At 40.6% G+C, this 22180-nt stretch overlaps 1 protein-coding gene across 15 annotated transcripts in view; it reads right to left on the bottom strand.

Moving 5' to 3' along the window:
• Positions 1-22180, bottom strand: part of FARS2 (phenylalanyl-tRNA synthetase 2, mitochondrial) — a 537883-nt gene that overhangs the window by 178856 nt on the left and 336847 nt on the right. The window contains exon 6 of one of the 15 annotated variants that reach the window (XM_027601924.1): positions 16347-16479. The exons of the other annotated variants lie outside the window; for them this stretch is intronic. Coding sequence (XP_027457725.1) covers positions 16378-16479 — 102 coding nt within the window. The 3' untranslated portion in view covers positions 16347-16377. Of the gene's footprint in view, positions 1-16346; positions 16480-22180 lie in introns of those variants that run through there. 15 annotated transcript variants of the gene reach the window in all.

Genomic DNA, 22180 nt, shown 5'->3' with positions numbered 1-22180 from the left:
TATACAACTTGTTTGTACTGTTCAAAGAATGTCAAGGTCAAGAAACATAAATCAAGGCTCAGACGTTATTCCTGACTAAAGGTGACCAAAGAGATAGAACAACTAAATACAAATATCAATTGTATTGGGTCCTGGGCAGGGAAGAAAATAGAAATAGAAAACATTATTGGGAAGGTTCACAAAATTTGAATATGGGCTGTGGGTTAGATGTTGAATCAACATGAACTTTTCTGATTTTATTAACTGTACTGTGGTTATGTAAGAAAAAGTGTTTGTTCTTAGAAAATACAGGAGGAAAATTAATTTTCTTAGAAAATTTAAGAGGAAAGGGCATGTGTGGGTCACTTGATCTCAAATTAGAGGGTGTGTGTGTGTGTGTGTATAAATATATATATATGTGTGTGTGTGTACACATTTGTATACACATAAATAGTATCTTTTTGTGTCTCATAAAAGATACAATATAAAAAAGATACTACATATATTATAGTATGTATAAAAATGTATTATAATGTGTGTGTGTGTGTGTGTGTGTGTGTGTCCCATCATCATTATTTAGGTTCTGTATTTACCCCCAAATCAATACTTGTAGCATATTCACAGTCATTTGCAGACATGAGTACAGTGGTGAAAAATTAGAGTTGCCCAATGCACACGTTCCCAGCTGAGGCTGAACAGAGCCACAGTGCTGCCTTATTTCAGCTCTCATGCTGTAAAGAAGTGTCCTTTTCCAAGTCTATTTAGTGCCACGTTTTTTGCTATTTTTGTGCTTTTTGTTGGTTTCGCTGTTTAAAACGGCCCCCAAGTGCAGGGCTAAAATGTTTTCTAGTGTTCCTAAGTGCAAGAAGGCTGTGATGTGCCTTATCAAGAAAATACACGTGTTAGCTAAGCCTTGTTCAGACACGAGGACAGCGCTGTTATCATGAGTTCAATGTTAACAAATCAACTATATATTAAATAAGATGTTTTAAGCAGAAACGCACATAAAACAAGGTTATGCACTGATTGGTTAATGACAGTGTTGTAACCAGAGGCTGGTAGGAATCTAATCCTGTATCTCCCAAGAGGTGTGGTTTGGTATTCAGTGTTCAAGGCAAGTTTATAGAACATAACTACCACAAATAATGAGGATCAACTGTATTTACCACATATGATTGGTGTTCATACATGGTATTTGAGTGTTCCTTGCACTATTATTACAACTCTTCCTTAAATTTGAATTCATATGACAATTAAAAGTTGCCAAAAAAATTGGGGTACCTGGGTGGCTCAGTTGGTTAAGCATCTGCCTTTGGCTCAGGTTGTGATCCCAGGGTCCTGGGATCGAGCCCTATGTCAGGCTCCTTGCTAAGTGGGGGGCTGCTTCTCCCTCTCCTTCTGCCGCTCCCCCTGCTTGTGCTCTCTATTTGACAGACAGAGAGAGCACAAGAAGGGGGAGGGGCAGGCAGAGGGAGAAGCAGGTTCCCCGCTGAGCAAGGAGCCCGATGCGGGGTTTGATTCCAGGACCCTGGGATCACAACCTGAGCCGAAGGCAGATGCTTAACCAACTGAGCCACCCAGGCGCCCCTAAATAAATAAAATCTTTTTTTTAAAAAAAAGTTACTAAAAAATCACATCAAGTATAAAACAGTCAAAAATGTAATACATGCACATAGCAAATAAGTCAAATGTTATAGAAGGGTATTTAATAAAAATGATGTCTTCCTCTTAACCTAGAACTTTGGCTGCCTCCTCTCCCCAAATGGAACCATTCCTAAGAGTTTATATATTCCTCCAGGGGTTTTCTGTGAATCCTCACATGGTGTATATTTTTGTTATTTTTGAAACTCAAGCGGGAACATGCTATAGCTTCTGTTTTGCATTTTTATCAGAAAGCTACATCATTCTTTTTCATGGCGCCATAGGATTTCTTTTACAAGCCTTTCACAATTTATGTAAACGGTCTCTTCTAGATGGAGGTGTAGGTTGTTCTCAGCCTTCTGTTATTACAAATATTATTGCTCCATACATTACACCTATTTTTTGGAAGACACTGTCCTAATGATTTTAATAAGGTAGCTGAGAAGTACATGCAATTAGCAGATGCACTACTGAGATACAATGCAGCTGCTGAAGTGTTCCTGGGAAAAGTTTGTCAGCCTTTACCGTGTAACACTCTTCCTACTGTCACCATGATTTTCGCTGGCAGATATTTTTAGGCACAGACTACGGAAAGCACGCTTTAACTGAAAATGCTCTGCTTCCCTTATATCATTCACTGAACATTACTGAGTGCTGCTGTTGGCCCACAGACTGTGCTAGTATCACCGAGAAAACCAGCACCCAGTACTGAAGATGAAAGGAGTAAGATGTGACCCACAGCACCTAAGGGTCTCCTGAGCCTAGAGCACAGAAAAGACAGGACCAACGATGGCAAAAGTGGAAAGTGCTATAATGAAGCCCAGTATGGAGAAGGCACTTAAATTTTGTTGAATGGTTACTGAATAAACAAAGTATTTGGTGGAAAACTAAAGTGAAGGAAGGGAGGAAAGATGTGGGGATGGGAGGACGACAGAGTGGGTGTCACGTCTGATCATGGCCCGGAGGGTGAGCCGCAGAGCACAGAGAAGGCAAGTTCAAGCTCTAGAGTCAGAAGGCGAGGGAGCCAAATCCAGAGTCCACCTATATCAGCTCAAAGATTCTCTCAACGTCAAATGCCTTTATGGCAATATGGCGATATCGAGATAACAGTACCTACGCCATATGGCTGGGGTTAAATAAAATTATACCTATAGAGAGACAGATATACAAACACACACAGGTATATATATGAGAAAGGGGGGAAAGAAGGAGGGCTGGCTAAAGCACACTGTTTAGCCCATGGTTAGCACTCAATAAAAGTTACCTATTGTTTCTAGCAAGAGAAATGGTGAGGGCAGGGACCAAGAAGCAATAGAGCAAAGCATGACTGTAACTTCAGGGCAGGGACTATGTCTCGGTCAGAAACCCAATGGCTGAAATGCAGAGCATGATCATGACAGACTCAACAAGTTGTGGAATCAATGGAACAAAAAATGATTGACTTCACAGAACAGAAGTCCTATGTAGTCACAAAAGTCAGAAAGTCAGAAAGAGGGCATAAGGGAGTCAGGGGAAGGAGACAGGATAGGAAGGGACAATTAGTGAACAAACGGCTTGGACATCCTGCTAAAAGAGTTCAAGATCCATTCTCTAAGCAATGGGAACTACTCAAAGTGTTAAAACAAGATAGGAACATCATGATACGTGGATAATGGCTGGAAAGGGGAAGAACCCAGAGTCATGGGAACCAGTGTGGTGGTTATTATGACAATGTTGGTTAGAGGTCCTCACAGGGTAAAGCACATAAGAATCACCGGGAGGATGTTAAGAAGCAGATTTCTGGATTCCGTCCCAAAAGATTCTGACCAAGTGGATCTAGGATGGATAAAGGGCTGTGAAAAAAAAAACCACAAGTGGCGAAGAGGGAAGATGAGGGATCCCATGCGAGATGGCCTTGCTTTTTTCCAGTGATAAAATGAGATTATTTGTTAAAGGCTGGGGGTGGGGGAGTCTGTGGCATGAATCGAGGACTCCCAATTTTTTGCAGAGGGGTCAATCAGTTCTGCTCTGCTATTGTTTTGTAAGGCACGTTCAACATGAAAAAGACACGTTCAAACAGGAAAAAGGGAAACCTGGGGGTTAACATAGGCTAGGGGGCTGCCTATATAGGCTGGCAGAAATGGGAAGGTGCTGGTGGGAGGACAGTAGGCTCAGTCTGGGTGTGGTCGAGCCAGAAGTGAGGCCTGGGGGACGCAGGCCGACTGGCAGACTGGCAAGAGAAGCAGGGTAAAGAGGAGAACAGAGGGAGCGTTTGATGCAAATGTAGGAGCCGAGGGGCACTTGGGTGGCGCAGTCGGTTGAGCATTTGACTCTAGGTTTCAGCTCAGGTCATGATCTCAGGGTTCTGAGATCGAGCCCCCCTTCAGAAATCCATGCTCAGCGGGGAGTCTGCTAGAGGGTTCTCCTCCTCTACTCCTCCCCCAACATGCGCAAGTGTGTGCACACGCTCTCTCTCATAAATAAATAAATCTTAAAAAAAAAAAAAGAAATGTAGCAGTTGGAAGGACAGAAGGACAGAGGACTGTGTGGTATGAGAGGGGTATGCAGCAAAAGACCAGGGCTTGGATGATCCGGATGTGGCTGTGAAGTAAATCCATGAGGTGGAAATGCTTTTTGGGTGATTCACAGAAGGCCAAATGACCGCGGCATTGCTCCCAGGATGGCGGAGAGAAAAAGCCAGCTGGGTGTCCGAGCTGCTCGTTGACCAGGAGGGTGGTTGGATGATAGTGAGGGGAGCGGGAAAGGTGCTATGACCCGAGGACTCCAGATCCGGTCATCTCTGAAAACGCCAAACAGGGGATTCGAACAAGGTCTCACAGTGCCCTCTCGTTAACTTCTGTTCCTTTGAGGGTGGGATTCTCTACATGCTTCTGTGAGACTTCCTTTTTCATAGGATTCAACAATCTTTTCCATTACATTATCTATTATTATTTAATAGCTATGTAAGCATCTAAACCCCCATGTCACAAAACAGGCTTGAATTAAGTCAGACCAAAATGAAATGGACATGTGTTTATTTTAATGCAGGCCTCCCACCCACAGTTCTACGCACTCCTATAGGCTCTCCTCTGATTACAATAAAACTAATTAGTCAATAAATAATGTTTGAGGCTCTACCTCATTTGTTCAGTGTCCAAGTTCAATTTACATACTAATGGCTGCATATTTGCCTTTAATAGATACAGTATGTGCAAGTAAGTATAATAAATGAATAACCATTTAGGTATAAAGTTACCACATCTTCATGAGAAATCTGAAAATGAAACAGCCAGTGAATCTATTTATTTCTTCTATACTATGAAATGAAGCTAATCACTGGATGTGATGATAAATGAGAATTATTTCAGAGTGGCATAATGATGAAGGTGTCTCTTCCATAAAGAAATGGGTAGAAACTGATGGAAAGAAGAGTTTATTCATCAGGCTTGATTTCTGTGGATTGGAACAGGAAAGGCCCAGCTGCAAGTTACAGTGCAGACGTTCTCCCTGATTCCAGGGACCTGTCAATGTCCTTTCTTGTTCTGGTTCTAGAATCTATTAAATAAGCAGGTTCTCCCCTTCAGCAAGCATGTCGAGGCTCCATACCCAGAGGCCACTTTCTTTGAAGCTGAATTAGCCAATTAACAAAGTGTATTTTCCACTCTATCTTTTCTCTTTCAAAAGGTTAAATGGCACAATACAATTTTCTGTGCAGCAGGTGTGCAGCTAACAAGGTGATAATTGGGAAATTGGGTGAGAAGGAAAAAAAAAACCCTCTAAAACTAGAAATCTGCAGTATCTGGGAAGAGGGCAACTGAATTACCTTTAAAATATGCAAAAGTTATGGTAATATGATGCTAAAAAAGCAAGCTGAAGTCCACAAAAGTAAAAAAAGGAGATGTTATGGTTTTAATCATTCCACTGGAATTCAGAGGGCATACCATGATATTCAGGATCACTGAAGCTTTAAACAAATAACGCAAGCCAACTTTCGATATCCTCTCTTCCTATTTCCTCACATTTCCAACAAAATAAACACATGAGGAAGATCTTCCAAATACTCAAATGTGGATGGCATTTACTAGACTATTTGATTCTTTTTTTTTTCCTTTCAGTTTTCAGTCTTTCGTCAAGAGAAGAATATTTTCTGCTTACCATACAGAAACATTCCAGAAGAAATCTCCAAAAGCTTAAAACAACCGTGATTTTTGTCATGTGCCATAATGTAATGTTGGCCTTCCATGATGATTAGCATTTCTGGAACTGTCCTTAAGCAAAGGTTCCTGCGCCTGCAGCAGGCACCACTGGAGAGCTGTACGTCTGACCCGGCGGTCCCTCTTCTATCCCCACCCCGCCTCTGTTAATGTGTCCTCTTGCCTGGAGGGAGCTTCACCTATATCACACTTAGTTGGTCTTCGCACTCTGTCCTTCGAGCGGCCATTCCCCAGCGCCAATGCCGGTGCTGGCTCACCAAATTCATCTCACTTGGTAATGATGTGCACCCCCACCGTCACCTGCCTCACTTCTCTCAGAAGAACTCAGCTCTGACTCACCTAGACTGACTGCTAATTTCTACCTCGGCCCAGGGGTCCCTTGGGCACGGTCCCCCAGATCCTGCTATCTAAAGCAACCGTACATGAACTGAGGACTTGCCTGTAACAATCAAAACAACAACAACGACAAAGATAACCACAACAAAAAGCAGGGTATGCAGGGGCGCCTGGGTGGCTCAGTTGGTTAAGCACTGCCTTCGGCTCAGGTCATGATCCTGGAGTCCCGGGATCGAGTCCCACATCGGGCTCCCTGCTCAGCAGGGAGTCTGCTTCTCCCTCTGACCCTCTTCCCTCTCGTGCTCTCTATCTCTCATTCTCTCTCTCTCAAATAAATAAATAAAATCTTTAAAAAAAAAAAAGCAGGGTATGCAAAGGTGATACCAACAAATCCTAAGCTTAAATTTTTTCCACTCATGTAAATTCTCCAAATCTGTTTTTTCTCGTTTCCCACCCAAGCCGGAAACCTGGCTTCTCGCGTCTTTCCCCACAGTGTTTCAACACCCAGTTTGCCCAGATCAGTACCAGTTTGCCTGTGTGGCTGCAGCACAGTTACCAACAGAGCACCCTGTCACTCTCAAAGGGAGCCGAATCTCAACTCAGATGATGAAGCGTACGGTCAGGGCACTCTGCTCACACCAGGCCCCAAGACCTTTCAACTATGTCTCTGAAAATGTCGTGAGCTGAAACCCTAGCTTCTAGTCTCTCTCCTACTGCCCCCCCTCAGCCTCCCATCAGTTCCTCTCTAGTCCCTGGGCTAGACCCGGGCAGGATTTCTGGCCTTGTGCCCCAGCCCACCCTTATATTATCAGAACTCTGATCTGTCTAAAATGGAAATTTGATCACCACATTTGTTGTCTTGCTAACTGCCTTCCAGAGAAAGTGCAAACCCTAACTTTCATGTCCTTAAAATTTGCCCTTGTCCACATTTCCCTTCTATCTCAGCACACTCCCCCATAAATAACCTAAACAGAATGAGAGACCATGGCCCCGAATGGTGCCTCCAGGCCTTTGTCCTCAGTCCCCTTTTCCCCCATTATTGGCCTAACTGCCTCCCACTGGTCCGGACTCCCTTGGTCGACCTTTATCAAGCATGTATCCATATTAATGTCTTCTCCACTAGTGCATGAGCTCAGGGGCAAGGGACTAGACTCTCTCCACAACCCCCCCGAGTCAGGCACAGTCCCTGGCACAAGAGCTGATGCTCAAAAAGTTTTCTGAATGAATAATTGATAAGGTTCTTAGGTTTGGGATAAATCCTGTCATATTTCATAAACATCAGCTATGGTCTCAATAAATAGCAGGGAAGTAATTCCTTTTGGATTTCATGCAGCCTAGGACCTATGTTGACAACTTTACTTGGATCAGAACCACATATTAAAAGAGTGACAAGAGAGTAAGAGAAAGTGTCACCTGGAAAAAGACAGCGAGAGGAACAGAGACGGAGAAATGGAAGGACAGAGACAGACAAAAGACAGAAGGAATGAAAAAGGCAGAGAGAGAGGCTTATGTTCTGCAGTGTTAGCACAAATCATCAGAAACCAACAGAGGAGGGATTCTTCAATACCCACAATGTTTACTGATGGCCAGGGATGCCATTGAGGGGACAGCAGCCACTGCAAGGGCCCAGGGTGAAAAGCTCTCTCTACTTTCATGCCTGCATAAGGTTGCCACAGGGAGGAGGGCCACAATGTTGGGGCGCCCTTGAGGCTCCTCCATAAATAGTGGTTCTGGAGGAAATGATTTAAAAAAGACAAAGATTTGGTTCTTCTTCCCTAATTCCATGTTACCATCTTCTTTTTGCTTTTTTGGATCTTAGAATCCAAAATCAGTTTGGAGGTATTTCCACCATCTGGGAAGACTTTTCTGAGGGATGGAGGCCAAGGCACAGTCATAATATCTTTCTATAACCAAGTTTTGTTTTGTTTTGTTTTTTTAGCTGGTAAAATTAAGTAAAATGAATGTGAGGAGGAGCAATGTAATCTGAGGTAGGCAGGAGAGGAGACAAGGAGATCCTTCTCACCTGCAGAGCATCACAAACTATGGAATGACCTTGGAGATTATCTGACTGGACTTTACTCCACCAGGGCAGAGACTTAGTGATATTTTATATATTATATAGTAGTTATATATAACATATACTATATAGATACATACTCCAACTAAAGTGGAGGTTATCACTTGCATAAAAGCATGCTCTGGCTGTTTGGGAGAAGAAAAGGTGGAGTTACTAATAGCTCAGAGGCCTGGGTACATCTCTAGAAATGGGCTGTGCGAAAGGATTGTCAGGGAGAAGAAAAGGCTGATTGTTACAAACACACGCACACCATATAACTTGGTTTCTGGTGAACAAGGAGAGAATCAACCAAAACCTAAATGTTATATAGATACCCCATGTTTATTGAGCATTATTTATAACAGCCAAGATAATGGAAGCAACCAAAGTGCCTATCAATAGATGAATGGATAAAGAAGATGTGACACATATATATGTCACCTCTCTCTCTCTCTCTCTCTCTCACACACACACACACACACACACACACACACATGAATAGTACACAGCTGTAAAGAAGGATGAGATCTTGCCATTTCTAACAATATGGACCTAGCGTATTATGTTAAACGAAATTAATCGGAGGATAGAGAAAGACAAATACCGTATGATTTCACTTACAGGGGGAATCTCAAAAACAAAGTGAAAAAACAAACAAAAAGCAGAATCAGACCTATAAATACAGAGAACAAACGGATGGTTGCAGGGGCGGGGAAGAGGAATGGACAAAATGGTTGAAGGGGAGTGGGAGGTACAGGCTTCCAGTTATGGAATGAATAAGTCACAAATTAAAAGGCACAGCATTGGGAATACAGCCAATGGTATTGTCATAGCGTTGTATGGTGACAGATGGGAGCTACACTGGTGGTGAGCACAACATAGTGTATGAGATACTGAATCACTATGTTGTACACTGAAATTAATGTAACACTGTATGTCAACTATACTCAAATAAAAAAAAAATTAATTAAAAAAAACACTGGGGGCGTCTGGGTGGCTCAGATGGCTAAGGATCTGCCTTCAGCTCAGGTCATGCATGATCCCAGAGTCCTTGGATGGAGCTCCACATTGGGCTCCTGGCTCAGCGGGGAGCTTGCTTCTCCCTCTCCCTCTGCCTCTCCCTCTGCTCATGCTCTCTCTCTCTCTCTGCCTCTATCTCTGTGTCTCAAATGAATAAATAAAATTTTTTTAAAAAAATAAAAAAACCCTGAATGGTTAAATAATTGTCCCATGGTCTCATTTCAACCTCCTGTCATGCTACCATTCTGAGTTAATGCTTTGAATCTCCTTCTCAATAGGAAACTGTGGGCCTAGGCAAAAAAAAAAGAAAGAAGCAGATACAGTCTCTTGAACTTGGTGACTACATTATAATCAAGAGGTGGGTACTCTAAAATGCCATTATAAGACCAGTTGTCAACTGGGGCACATTGGGACCAAGTCTAGACCATAAAGGTCAGTAGACAAGGAGGGATGAGTAGAGTGTTTGTGATTTTTTTTTTTAAAAAAAGAAGAAAAAATGAACAGGCATATAAAATGAGTAGGCAAAGCCAGATTTTTGAAACACTGAAAAACAAACACAACCAACTAAATCAACAACCAGAGCATGAACTCACTTTAGGTAAAACTAATATTATAGAATAGCTAGAGCCTTTAAAATAAGCATAATGAAGGTATTCAAATTGCTAAACAAAGTAAAAACCATTTTAAAAAGCAAGGATTAGAAAATTAACCCAGGGGAATGACCACTCTTTTATGCCCCACTACATTATTATTCAAGAATGAGGGCAACAGGAAGACATTTTCAGATATACAGAGACCAAAAGAGTTTACCACTTTCATTCCCTCAGAGAAAAAACATTCAAAGGATATACTTCATTAAAAAGAAAAGCAAAATCTAAGAAAAGCCTCAGTATGGAAAAAAAAAAGATGAGTATTGAATTTGATAAAATGTTCATAAACGTGCATAACTACTGATTAATTAAAAATAGTTTTTCTTAACAATTTTATTTATTTGAGAGAGTGAGAGAGAGCCTGTGAGCACAAGTCGGGGAGAGTAGCGAGCAGCAGAGGCAGAGGGAGAAGCAGATTCCCTGCCCAGCGGGGAGCCAGCCTCCCTGTGGGGCTCGATCCCAGGACCCCAGGATCATGACCTGAGCCAAAGCCAGAAGCTTAACCGACTGAGCCCCACCCAGGCACCCCAATTAAAAATATTTTTTTTAAAGTCAGGATAATAAGAAAATATTACAAACAACTTTATGCCAATATATTATTTGAAAGTTAGATGAAACAAACTCCTAGAAAAAAATACAATTTATCAAAACTGACCCAAAGAAAACAAAATTTGAATAGCCTAATAACTGTTAAAAAAATTTAACCTGTGGTTAAAAACTCCTCACAAAGAAAATGCCAGGCCCCGATGATTTCACTGGTAAATTGGATCAGACAGTTTAAGAAAGAAAGAATGTTGATCTTCAAAATATTGTCTCATAGAAAAAAAGAAAGATACTTCCAATTAGTTTTATGAGGATAGCATAATTTTAACTTCACCTGATAAGAATATAAGAAACAGAAAACTGCAGATCTATTTCACCCTTGAACACAAATTTAGAAATCCTAGACAAATATTTGCAAATCAAATCCAGAAATATATAAATATATAAAAAGACCATATATTCCAACCATATTTATTTCAAGAATAGAAGGCTTTAACATGCAAAAAATAATCACTATATGTCACTATATTAACAGCAAAAAGCCAAAACCTTATGAGAGTGCTTCTAAATATATGGACAAAATATATACTTACATATGTATTTAAAATATATAAATATCAAATTTATTGACAAATTTTTAGTCATTTATGATAAAAGCTCTTAGCAAACTAGAAATGGAAGGAAACATCTCTTACAAAAAAACTTAGAGCGATGACTTTAAATAAATATGCATTTCAAAACTTTTAAGATCAGACATCAAATTAGGTTTTAGTTTTATATTACCATAGTTCATTTAACTCAATCCCCCCAATTCAATTTACTCCAATAAGAATCAAAGAATCACTCCTGGTAAAATGGCTCTTTCAAAGTTAGTAGCTAACAAATTGCTTTTTGCATTGAGATTTACAAATCCCCTGAAATTCATTTTCGAATAATTAGGAACCTGGGGTCAAGTTCCATTTTTTCCATATGGACACTCAATTTTCCCTGCTCCACTTGCACAAAAGGCTCCTTCTGTCCGTCTGTCCCACAGTGCAGGAGTGGTCATAGGTCTAGGGTAGTACAGAGACGTATTTCTGGGCTCCTCATTGCATCCTGCCGGCCCCTCTGTCCACGTAGCTTTTCAAAAAGGACTTGACATCAGATTAAGCAAATCCTTTTATATTGGTTATTTGGCCATTCCGGGCCCTCTGTATTTCTACGTGCATTTTAGACTCCACTCAATTCTCTCATAAAATCCGTCTGAATTTCTATCTTTTAACTATTTTGGTCACTTAATATGCATTTTGAAGAAATCTTATAAACTGTTTTTGAATATCTATAAATAACGTGAGAATGATCAACAACAAATTGAAGTCAGGGGTCACCTCTGGGGAGGACAGCAGGAAGGAGACGATTACATGGGTCAACTGCACCTCTGATGCTTTCAGTCTCTAGAAGAATCTGTGGTAAAACCCTAGCGTATTTGAGAGAGGTAACGGCTTAGCTGGGAAGAAGAGACACAGTCCTATGTTATTAGCAAATCAAATCAAGAAATATATGCTTACATGTTTAGAATATTTATCATTTTAAAAACAAATAAAAATAAATATAAAATAGTTATGTGGCTCTCAGACAGCAGTTAACCTGGAGTTCAAAATCTGCCAAATGGACTCTACGAGGGTCATGTATTTCTCATTCACTATCTTTGGTAGTGAATTATGGTCTATAATTGTCATTTATGAAACTCACTGGGAGGCCCTTCAGAAAATAAATTCTTCCCTCATATTGAAAGAAAACATTTGATTCATTACTCAGCTAAGTGATAGAAAGAATAATTAAGCTATCTACTATATAAATTACTGCTTACTTTAACCATTCTTCATTTTCAAGATCACAAGATTACAGATACAGAATACCAACATAAAGGCACAAAGTGTGAAAAGCTGTGCAATAATGTGATCACAAAGTAATTCTCATTTCTCTATCTAAACACAAGCTGACTTTAAGTCCTAACATTTCAGATGAACCCAAATGCTCCTCCTTATCCTATGACTGAAGGAGCAGAGCCCACCTCTAATTGCAACAGTGAAGAGACTTGTTTTTCCTATTGCGCAGGATGAGATAAATTAAAAAAACGGAACAACCATACTTACCTTTCTTGACTAAGAATTTAGTAAGGTAAATTACTTGGCTTCAATTTGGTCCCCAGAACATTAACATAAAGCTAGAATTTTCCATTTGAATTGGTTCCAATCAACACTTGTTATGTCTTTGACAACTCCCAGGATCTCAATCCTAGGTTGGATGGCTTTGAGGTTAGTATTTCAGCCCTTTTCCCCTTTGGCCAAGATAGTTAACATAGTTGGATATGCCATGGTGACTCTGATTTCTGTACTCAATTTGATATAGAGAAAAAAAATGTCCCACAGTCACATATGTCTGTGAATCCAATCCAATTGTCCTAGGGCAGTAGGCACAGCATATTCTATGCAAAAGGAATATTTCACATTTGATGAGGGGGTCAAACTGTAAGGGATTATTTCAAGCACTAGCCAGCAGAAGGTAGGTTTTAGGCTGGAATAGCTTTTGTAGCAGCCTCAACATCCCATTTCATAAGTGACTGTTTATTCATAAAAATGGCTGTGGTAATAAGAGACAGCATTGCCACAGGGCCTAATTGTAAGCATCTAGCATTGCTGGTAGTGAAATAATGCAGAAGAATAAGCCTTATTGACATGAGCTCAGTATAAATATCAGAAAACAGTAAGCTACCTTCACAGACCATTCCAGCTACCTTGAAAATGAGGTGAACAGACTGCTGAAGACTTCTGGAAAGCTTTCCCTCACACTTAAAAAAGGAAACAAAGGTGTTCTGCTTTCTGCTTCTGGATCTTGTTGTATGAGGTGATGCTCGATGCTCCTGCCGCCATCTTTCAACCCTGAGGGGGAAAAACGCCCAAGGTTCTAGAGCCCTGGCATCACTGAGGGATGCTTGATATTGTTCTTATTTAAACTATTTTGAGTTGGCTTTTTCTTGGTTGAAGCCAAAAGCATCCCCTATTGCAATCCTGTAACAACAACTTCCCATATTCATATCTGGGGAGAAAACCCACTGACCTACTCATCCTTGTTTAATTGACATGTTCTTTCTTCCTATGACAATTCCTTCAAAATTGTATTTGTTTCTGGTCTCTATTCTGATGACTTCCTTTTAAAACTCTAACTTTTTCTCTCCAGCTTTATGAAGGTAAAATTGACAAATCAAAATTGTATATATTTTTAAGGTGTGCAATGTGATGGTTTGAAACACATATACATTATGAAATATTTTCTAAAACTGTAACTTTTAACTTTATGATCTATCAACTATTAGTATCCAGTTTAGATGATTCTATACAGTATTAATGTATCCCCCTGGTTCCAGGGACAGAAATACCAGAACCTCCTCAGGGTGCCTGGGTGGCTCAGCTGGTAATGGGTCTGACTCTTGCTTTCAGCTCAGGTCATTATCTCAGGGTCGTGGGATCGGGCCCCACACTGGGATTCATGCTCAGCGCACAGTCTGCTTGGGATTCTCTCTCTCCCTCTCCATCTGCCCCCTCCACTACCCTCCACCCCTGTGCACACTCTCTTTATCTCTCTCTCTAAAATAAATACATAAAATCTTTTTTTTTTTAAATACCAAAACCTCCTCTAGTCAGATAGATAATTTCTAAAATATACTGGACATAATTTGTTGGCAAGATTTGAAGTTTAATGTGTTGTCTATAAATAAGAAGTTCTTGTATATCTCCAAGGTTAATAGCCAATGTAATATGGATATTGAATGTGTGTACATATAAAGGTCATGTAACACACATCCTTCTAATCTACACTACAAGAGAGCTGTAGAAGAAGACACTGGAAGATCTCATTCTTATTTTTTTTAAAGTGCCTTAAACAAAAAAGAAATTTGTGGTAGCAGTTTTTGAAATGTATAAATGTATCACAAGATCCCCTGCCTTAACAAAAACAAATGAAAAAAGTAGTCATAAATCCACAGGGCTCTGAGGATAGAGGCTCCAATACAAACATGGGGCCATAGTCCAGAGGACTCCATAGACTGCAGGTCAATGAAATGTCCTAACATCATAAGAGTGGGGTTACATAACACCAATGTTGGCAAAGCAAGCTAAAGATGGAAATTATGGGCAGGATGGGCCAGGAATCATGAGGACTGTAGCTGCTGCGCTCAGAAGAGTTATATTTTGTAGTAGTTGTGGTGGTGGTGGTGATAGTAATAGTAGTGGTGGTGGTAAAAATATGAATACTAGTTAACCTGGATGAGACACTTACTAGGTGATAGGTTCTAATATAATGCTTTGCATATAAGCATTATAATAATTCCTAATACAAACTTGTCCATTCTCTTGCTCATTGCATCTCTCTTCTTTGCAGTCAACAATGATTACAGAGCACATAAAAAAGGTTCTATAGACAGTCATCTTGCCCACATCTTCCTCTACTTCTTCCTATTACAGGTTCATAATAAAGCAAATATCACAATACAGCAAGTCAAATGAATTTTTTGGCTCCCCAGTGCATAAAAAAGTTATATTTATACTATACTGAAGTCTATTAAATATGCAATAGCATTATGTCTTAAAAAGCAATGTATATACCTTAATTTAAAAATACTTTATTGCTAACCATCATCTGAGCTTTCAGTGAGTTGTACTCTTTTTGCTCGTGGAGGATCTTGCCTTCATGTCAATGACTACTGATTGAACAGGGTGGTGGTTGCTGAAGGCTGGGGTGGCTGTGGGAATTTCTTAAAATAAGACATCAGTGAAGTCTGCCACAGTGATTGACTCTTCCTTTCACAAATGATTTCTCTGTAGCATGCGATGCTGTTTGATAGCATTTTACCCACAATAGAAAGTCTTTCAAAATTGGAGTCAATCCTCTTACCCCCTACTAGGCTGCTTGATCAACTAAGCTTATGTCACATTCTAAATCCTCTGTTGTCATCCCAACAGTCTTCACGGTATCTTCCCCGGGAGTAGCTGCCATGTCAGGAAACCACTGTCTTTGCTCATCCATTCAAGTTTGATCATGAGATGGCAGCAGTTCAGTCAGAACTCCAGGCTCCACTTCTAATTCTAGTTCTCTTGCTGTTTCCACCATATCTGCAGTTCCTTCCTCCATTGGAGTCCTGAATGCTTCAAAGTCAACCATGAGGATGGGAATCAACTTCTTTCAAACTCCTGTTCGTGTTGATATTTTGACCATTTCCCATGGATCATATATGTTCTTAATGGCATCCAGGATGGTGAGTCCTTTCCAGAATGTTTTCAATTCAGTTTGCCCAGATCCATCAGAGGAATCACTATCTATGGCAGCTACAGTCTCATGAAATGTATTTCTTAAATACTAAGACATGAAAGTTAAAATCACTCCTTGACCCATGAGGTGCAGAATGGATACTGTGTTAGCAGGCATGAAGACAACATTCATCTCGTTGTACATCTCTATTAGAGCTGTTGGGTGACCAGGTGCACTGTCAATGAGCAGTCATATTTTGAAAAGGATCTTCCTGAGCAGTAAGTCTTGAGAGAGCTTAAAATATTCAGTAAGCCATGATATAAACAAATGTGCTGTCATCCAGGCTTTGTTGTTCCATTTATAGAGCACAGGCAGAGTAGGTTTAGCATAATTCTTAAAGGCCCTAAGATTTTTGGAATAGTAAATGACCATCGGCTTCAACTTCAAGTCACCAGCTGCATCAGCCCCTGACAAGAGAGTCAGCCTGTGCTTTGAAGGCAGGCATTGACTTTTCCTCTCTAGCTATGGAAGTCCTAGATGGCTTTTTTGAATAGAAGGCTGTTTTGTCTACATTGAAAATATGTTGGTTAGTGCACCCACCTTCATTAGTGACCTTAGCTAGATCTTCTGGATGGTTTGCTGCAGCTTCTCCATCAGCACCTGCTGCTTCACCTTACACTTCAATGTCATGGAGATGGCTTCTTGCCTTAAACCTCATGAACCAACCTCTGCTGGCTTCAGACTTTCCTTCTGTAGCTTCCTCACCTCTCTCAGCCTTCACAGAATGGAAGAGAATTGGGATCATTACTTGGATTAGGCTTTGGCTTAAGGAAATGTTATGGCTGGTTGTCTTTCATTTGGATCACTAAAACTTTCTCCATATCAGCAATCAGGCTGTTTTGCTTTCTTATCATTCATATGTTCACTGGAGTAACACTTTTAATTTCCTTCAAGAACTTTTCTTTGCATTCACAACTTAGCTAACTGTTTGGGGCAAGGGGGCGTAGCTTTTGGCCTGTCTCAGCATTCGACATGCCTTCCTCACTAAGCTTAATCATTTCTAACTTTTGATTTAGAGTGAGAGAAATGCAACTCTTCCTTTCACTTGAACACTTGGAGGCCATATAGGGTTAGTAATTGGTCTGATTTCAATATTGTTGTGTCTCGGAGAACAGGGGAACCTGAGGAGAGGGGTAGAGATGGGGGGACTGGCTGGTTGGTAGAGCGGCTAGGACACATACAACATTTTTCACTTAAGTTCAGTGTCTTATATGGGCTTGGTTTGTGGTGCCCCAAATAACTGAACTAGTAACATCAAAGATCACTGACCACAGATCACCTCACAAATACAGTGATAATGAAAAAGCTTGAGGTATTGCAAGAAGTACCAAAATGTGACACAGAAACACAAAGCAACAAATGATACTGCAAAAATGGAGCCAACAGATTTGCTGGACACAGGGTTGCCACAGACCTTAATTTGGTAAAAAATGCAATGTCTGTGCAAAGCAATAAAACGAAGCACACTAAAATGAGGTATACCTGCAGTTTCTGGGGATAAACACTGCTTTCTAGAAAAAGAAAAATACTTATTTGTTTTCTGTGTATATGTGATTTGGAAAAAAACGCACATGGAAATAGTGAAAAAATTGGAGATCCACTCATATCATTGCAACACAATGAAGCTGATGGGATCCTCACAGCTGGATTTGGGAATAGAATGAAGAAACTCTGCATAATCCTGCAGTAAGTCTCTATCAGACAACATTTATAATGACAGCAGAACTAGATCTAGGAGCTATTCCAAGCCATGGAGATTAGCAAGTAATCACAGGCTCAAGTCCTAATACAATTCTGGAGAGACATGGAGGGATTTCGAGAATTAAACTAGCAAAAAGGGATTAAAAAAAAAAAAAAAAGGAAGAACACAATTTTGACCTCCACATGCATTGGTCTGTGTCGCAAAATTCTACACGTAACTATATAGCTCCGTTATTTACTTTATTTTATTTTATAATTGTCTCTTGATAAAGCTGTCTCTTCTTCCAGATTGGAAACAATGTGATGTCAGGAACTGTTAATTTTATCTTCCTGATTCCAGAACAGTGTTTCAGTCTAGGCACAACAGTTTACTAGTTCACCATCAGGAGCACTCTGCAGTCAGCTGAAGACAAAATTCTAGCTATGTCACTTACCACTACAGTTGTGGCTGAGTTACTGGTGGTTCCTGGCCTCAGCTGCATCACCAATAAAATCAGTTGATAGTACCCACCCCATTAGATCATGATAAATGAAAGCTATAAGATCGGCAAAGTATTTAGTCCAGTGGCCTGCACACAGCACTCAACAAATGGCAAGTATTATAAGGTATTAAACAAATTAACGTGCAATATATGGGCCACTGAACTAGGATTGCTGGAAGATAACAATAAGGGAAAATGGCAAACCCTGGCCTCTAGAAACTCCCAGTCTTCATATAACCAAGCACCCCCACTGATGCTTCATACTGTAGGGAGAGCGAGGCGAAACTGACACACTTTCCCGCAGGAGTCTATCCATCATTGACCTCAGAGATGACTTTCACAGTCACCGTCCTACTGAGGCCTGCACCACATCCCATGTGCATCCAGACTCATCCTTCACATCTCTAGTTCTGGTTTTTTTCTAAATTAAGTACTACTGTTTTCTCTTCATAAATAAAGCACACAAAAAAATCTCTGACTTAAGCATAATGTTTTAAATATGCATTTACAGTGTATGAGTTTATTCACACAGTCCCCTTACATTGACAAATACAAAAGAATGAATGAATAAACGAACGAACGAGAGAGGAGGAGAGACAGAGAAAGGAAGAAAGGAAGGAAGGAGGGAGGAAGGTCAGAAGGGAAAGGAAGAGGAAAAGAAGGAAAGGAAGAAAAAAGGAAGACCTTCGGCAGGTCATAAAAACAAAAGTGTTACAGAATTGCAACTGAAATTCACAGGGCAAGAAGAAAGAAGAATTTCAAGATTAGTTTGAAGGAATCATAATTCATAGATCTACTTATTGTAATAGCTATGATGTAGGAAAGATGTTAGTGTCGAAGCCGAAGGCCAAGAAAGAATTCTTGAGATGTCTTCGGTGCCAAAAGGTGGTTTTATTAAAGCAAAGGGACAGGCCCCGTGGGCAGAAAGGGCAGCACCGGGGCCATAACGAGTGGCCATGACGCCCATTATATACTTTCAAGTTGGGAGGGGGTTAGGGATAGCTTAAGCCTCCCAGATATTTTGGAAAAAAAGTTTCCAGGATCCTGAGCGGGGCTAGCTATTGTTAGGAAAAGGTCATTTATTACTGTTTAGTAAATCCTTAGTCTGAGACCCTTCAGATATATAATATCAGTGGGTCTTATGCTTGGGGGATGATTGTCAACATGCATCTTTGGGGGTAGAGATAAAGGAAGTTTCCAAAGGAATTTTTGTATGTTAATGAGGACTTACAGGAGCCTGGGGGTCGGGCTAAGATTGCCTTTTGCCCTTAGCAAAGTGTCAATATCAAGGCAGCTGACTTCCTAGAGGAATGTCACTCTGCCTGTTTCAAGGATTTGTCAATGGACTTCAAGTAGTAAGGAAATTTAATAATTTTTCTTCTGCCTTTGTTTTCCACATCAGTTCTACTAAACCGAAATCTAGAATGCACCAGAGGAAGAAGCGAGTTTAATCACCTGGTCAGACTATCTCACTTTATCATCCCATTTTACAGATGAGGTAGCTGAGGCTCTGACAAGTAAGATGAGTTTGTCCATCCTTCTGTAGCTTCAGAGTGTGGTCCATGGACCAAGAACGTCAGCATTGTCTGGGAGTTTTTAGAAACACAGACTCAGGCTCCGTGTCAGCCATACTAAATCAGAATCTTCATATTAACAAGATCCTCCGGTGACTCATCTCCACGCTGAAGTGTGAGAAGCATTAACACACACAGCTTGTTACCACTAAGTTAATAAAATGGATAATTTCACTCCATGCCTTATTTTTCTAGAAACTGTACACCAATCTTTGGAAGTGTTAGAAAAATTTAATCCTGATTCCAGGGTCCTGGGATCAAGTCCTGCATCGGGCTCCTTGCTCAGCGAGCAGCCTGCTTCTCCCTCTGCCTTTCTTATGCTCTCACTCTTGACCATTTCCCCAACTATAAAGTGCAAAGAATAATCATACCTAAACTTAGAGGGTTATTAAGAAGACTACCTTAAGGCATGTAAGGTCTTTAGAATACTGAACACAGAGTGAGGCCTAAATGAGTGTTAACCACTAAATGTGACTGTTATTATGATGCTCTTGTACAGGGTGTGGCAGGAGAGGCCTGTGGGCTACCACCCGTCTGTGCTCACCTACTTCTGTTGCAGTGACAAGTATTTGGAGTAACATTCAGGATTAGGGACAAATACAGCCTGTGCCCACAGAAGAGAGCCAATAAAATTCCTTAACTGGGAGAAAAGAGAACAACCAACAACCAGCATTATTTCATCAAATAGGGACTGACCTCGTGAGCAACTATGGACACATGTGGAAGTCACAATATTAAAGTAAAATTTGTAAATAAAATATACAATGGTGATTAATGAATGATTTTCAATAACAAGAATTACTCTGTATAGGACTAAATAATGAATTCACGATTTAGGACTGTTAACACTTCAAAGATGAACAAAACTTGGATTGTTGAAGATTCAACTCAGTGCGTGGAAAGAGTGAATGGCATCTAGGGGAGCTGGCAGATGTACACGCAACAAGGGCCCAAAGGCCAGAATGTAAGCCCAGCCAGGGGACCTAGAGTGTGGGACAAAGATCTCTTGTGCAGAATAAGAAGACACTTGGATGATGAAACCACCAGTTTGTTCATCCATGTATCAGGCACTGATCAAGGTTGGGCAAAGAGAGCCACAACAAAGCGCTGAACTCAAAGAATGTAAAACAGACACCAAAAATCAAAATCACATCATAACGTGAGTTTCCTACTTACTAGATGCACATGATGGTTTGAAGGTATTTGGGCAAGAGTGGCATAGATGGGGCCCTGGGGTGAGACAAATCAGACTGCTGCTAGCCCCTGGAAGAGAGCCAGCCGTCCATCCGAGATGGACGGATGGATTTAGAAGACCGTGGAGACTGTGCAGGGGAAGATGCCAGAGAAGCCGAGAGCCTAAAACATAATCTTGGATGGCCTGAAAGGAGATAGAAGAAAAGAAATTTCTGCCTCCTGCCAGCCCTGCACAATACAATTCCCAAATGGCTCTCAGAATTTCCCAGCTAGAGAAGCCACAAACACACAGCTGTTAGCAGTCCTCCCCTCACGTGTCCTCCCTTCTGCTCTGGAGAAGACCCTCGTATAGTAGAACGATCCTGTTAAATAGTCTTAAGACAGGCCAACAACATTGACACAATGAGTCTCACTCTTCTCATATATGTGTATCCATGAGCACTCCACACAAATAGGTAAAAATTGCTAACACTCTAGTACGGTCTGCATTACTTATATCTAACCACAAAATCTGCTCTCTCTTACCTGCCAGCAGGAAAAGGGAATATATAAAGGTATATGTGATAAGCTGAATAACGGCCCCCCAAAGATGCCCATGTCCTAATGCCTGGAAGCCATGAACAAGTTACTTTCCATTCAGAAAGAACTTTACAGGTGTGATTAAGAAAACGATCTTGGTGGCTTCCCAGGGGAATTCTACCGAACATTTAAAGAAGAATTAATACCTATTCGTCTGAAACTGTTCCAAAAAATAGAAATGGAAGGAAAACTTCCAAACTTGTTTTATGAGGCCACCATTACCTTGATCCCCAAACCAGACAAAGACCCCATCAGAAAGGAGAATTACAGACCAATATCCTTGATGAACATGGATGCAAAAATTCTCACCAAAATACTAGCCAACAGGATCCAACAGTACATTAAAAGGATTATTCACCACGACCAAGTGGGATTTATCCCTGGGCTGCAAGGTTGGTTCAACAACCGCAAATCAATCAATGTGATACAATACATTAATAAAAGAAAGAACAAGAACCATATGATCCTCTCAATAGATGCAGAAAAAGCATCTGACAAAGTACAGCATCCTTTCTTGATCAAAACTCTTCAGAGCATAGGGAGAGAGGGTACCTATCTCAATATCATAAAAGCCATCTATGAAAAACCCACAGCGAATATCATTCTCAATGGGGAAAAACTGAGAGCTTTCCCCCTAAGGTCAGGGACACGGCAGGGATGTCCACTATCACTACTGCTATCCAACACAGTATTAGAAGTCCTAGCCACAGCAATCAGATGGCAAAGAAGTCAAACTCTCACTCTCTGCAGATGATATGATACTTTATGTGGAAAACCCAAAAGACTCCACCCCAAAACTGCTAGAACTCATACAGGAATTCAGTAAAGTGGCAGCATATAAAATCAATGCACAGAAATCAGTGGCATTCCTATACACCAAGACAGA

This window comes from Zalophus californianus, chromosome 7, assembly GCF_009762305.2.
Source record: "Zalophus californianus isolate mZalCal1 chromosome 7, mZalCal1.pri.v2, whole genome shotgun sequence".
In the NCBI taxonomy this organism is placed as follows: Eukaryota; Metazoa; Chordata; class Mammalia; order Carnivora; family Otariidae; genus Zalophus; species Zalophus californianus.
Note: the sequence above shows the minus strand (reverse complement) of the source record. Positions and strands in the feature narration are given on the sequence as shown.